General features: G+C 37.3%; 1 protein-coding gene across 1 annotated transcript in view; it reads right to left on the bottom strand.

Moving 5' to 3' along the window:
• Window positions 1-2,919, bottom strand: part of ROBO2 (roundabout guidance receptor 2) — a 327,405-nt gene that overhangs the window by 53,962 nt on the left and 270,524 nt on the right. Inside the window, exon 16 of the mRNA XM_029285756.1 lies at window positions 1,610-1,734. Within this exon, the coding sequence (XP_029141589.1) occupies window positions 1,610-1,734 (125 nt within the window). The remainder of the gene's footprint in view (window positions 1-1,609; window positions 1,735-2,919) is intronic.

The following is a 2,919-nucleotide window of genomic DNA, read 5'->3' as shown; positions in this document are numbered from 1 at the left end:
AATAATTTTTATTAATACGGAAGAGATGGATTGTTTAAGTTTAGAGTTTGGAGTTAGAGATATTAATATTTGTTTACTTATATCTGAACATTAGCCTAGGTGTGGTTTGGGAAGTCCGGGGGGATGGGATATAACATTGTGTAATACCTGTGATGTCTTTTTTTTTTTATGATGAAAACAATAAAAATTTTATATTGGATAAATAGATACATTTAAAACAAAATTATTCTATGGAACATAAATAATAGGCATCATATTGCAGATTCTTTTATATAATTAAAACAATTCTATAAACCATTCCCATCCTATATCTATTTTAATATGGTTTCTAACACATCTTGTAATATATCTGTAATTAATTTAGATTGTGATAGTAGATAGGGGGGGTGTATCTAATAGATAGGGTGTCATTTCATGTCTCCTGCCACTCAAGGACTGCACCATACTCAACCTGGCTCCTTTGGAGCACAGACATTTTCTGACATGCTCTAAAATAACAACATAATATAAAATATAAAGGGATTATTCTCAAAATTGGTGGGTTTTTTTGATAGAGGCAAAATTCAGCTTTTTAATAAAAATAATTAGTAACAAAATTATGTTGTAATACTGTTCAAATCACACTGATTATACGCATTTATATCTTTCTGCTGGGTGACCTTGGCCAGTCACTTTCTCTCAGCCCCAGGCAGGATGCAATGGCAAACCATTTCCAAAAAAACTTGCCCCCAAACCTGCAGTTGCCAGGAGTCAACACTGACTCAAAGGCACCCCTTCCCAAAATACACACACAGACACATACACAGAGACACACATACACAGAGACGCACAGACACACACACAGATATGGGGGGATTATTATCTTTTATTTAATAAAGCTAACTTGTGTTGCCACTAAATGTATTTAATATATTTGAACATGTACTGTTGGGTATGCCAGGAGATAGTAAGTGGACTTAAATCACCTATTTCTTAAAGCTGACACATAGGCAGAAAGCACAATGAAACATAACTAATGGGAAAAACTGCTTAACCCAGTTCTTATGTCTTGTCATGTCTGCACATGATTACCATAAGAGCCATTTAGCAAAAGACACCCTCAGTTTCCCTAAATTTATCAAAAGGTACAAATCCCTGGTTTAACCCAAGGATCATTGCTTTCTTTGTTAATAAGGATGATCAGATATTTAGAACTCATTATGGTAACTGGAACTTTAAATTTTATTTCCTCATCTATATTATAAATATCACAGTTTTACAATAGGACACCATGAAATAAGAGATTCCCCAAAAGGTGCTGTTTTTCTATTTGCTGTATAGCCTTCATTTATTATTTAACTGTGTAGGTAAAATTTCTAGTACTAAGAAGCAGGAAGAAGTGCTTTTTGCTTTGGTGCCAAAAAGGAAGAGGAGGAGGAGGAGGAGAAGGAGGAGGAGGAGGAAGGGGGGAGGAGGAGGAAGAAGAAAAAGAGAGAGATATTGTTGGAAAAGCATATCTGAAATACAGGAATATTAGTATTACTGATATTGGAACACACTTTTTATTACTATTTGAAGAAATAATGGACAACATTTTAGATGTTCTTTTTATCCTGCATTTTATTCTCACCTTATATTCTTGAATGATTCCATTTTGGTGATCTGGAGGAGGTGGATCCCAGGAAATACTGATACTGGTGCTATTGTGGTTTCCAACAGTCAGAACTGTAACAGATTGTGGAGGGGCACTAGGAGCTATAAAAATAGAACAAATAGAAAAAAAGAGACATGGTGATATGTACACAATTGGTGGTTAAAATAGCTAACTTAAAGCTATGGATTTGCAGAGAACTATTGAAAGAATTGTTATTCCAAATTCAGAATGAAGTATGGCTATCTATGTCAGGGCTCCCCAACCCCCATGCCGGGGCCCACTACTGGACCAGGGCCTATTCGGAACCAAGCCGCATAACAGATGGGCCGATACACATGCACATATGCGCCAACCTGCCACTTGCATGACCCAGTTCCCTTCTTCTCCTCCCCCAGCCGGGCCACCAAGCTGCAAAGGTTGGGAACCACTGCTCTATGTAGTTGAAAGGAAACCAGCTGCATAGGCTTGGTAGAACTTGAAGGTTTGCAGAAGTACAAAATAGATATTTAGATAAAACTCTAATAGTGAAATAAAAATAAAAGAACCCCAGATGGCATGCCTTATAGTCAAGGACTTTGGGACAAAAGATTAACCTACCTGCTATCCAAACAAAGTAGATAGTTAAGATGCAGACACAGGAATACAAATCATATTAATTAATGTGATTTGCATGCTTGTTTGTATTCACCCATAAGTAATATCTAACAGTTCTGCCTTTTTCTGTACAATTATAGTAGTATAATAACAGTTATCTCAGTATAAATTAAAATACTTCCTTGGCAGGTGTTGTTGTTATTAAATGTATCTCAATGAAAAACATTATTTTAAAACTTTTTTCTCATTTCCCTTGCCACTGACTTATAGGTATTACCATGCCTACTTCTTGACAGGTCGATTATTCCATTGCTTAACTCCTTTCCCCAGATATGAAAACAGCCAAATCACTACCCATCTTTTCTAGATGGAACAAAACAGAATTCCATTTGTTACTATCATAATGTCAGAGGCCAATTGTTTTAAAATAATTAGGGAGGGTAGGCTTCAGAAGAAGCATTTATTCCAAAATTTGGTTCACTTGGAGTGAATTTGGGCTAGGAGTGGGAGGCACCGTTATGCGGTGGTTCTCCTCCTTCCTCACCGACCGTACGCAGTCTGTATTGGCAGGGGGACAGAGGTCGACTCCTAGACCCCTAACTTGTGGGGTGCCTCAGGGGTCGGTCCTCTCTCCCCTTCTGTTCAATATTTATGTAAAGCCGCTGGGGGAGATCATTCGTGGTTTTGGGGTG

Source organism: Protobothrops mucrosquamatus, unplaced genomic scaffold, assembly GCF_001527695.2.
Source record: "Protobothrops mucrosquamatus isolate PMUCROS unplaced genomic scaffold, P.Mucros_1.0 scaffold_185, whole genome shotgun sequence".
Taxonomy (NCBI): domain Eukaryota; kingdom Metazoa; phylum Chordata; class Lepidosauria; order Squamata; family Viperidae; genus Protobothrops; species Protobothrops mucrosquamatus.
This window is presented reverse-complemented; position numbering and strand designations above follow the sequence as displayed.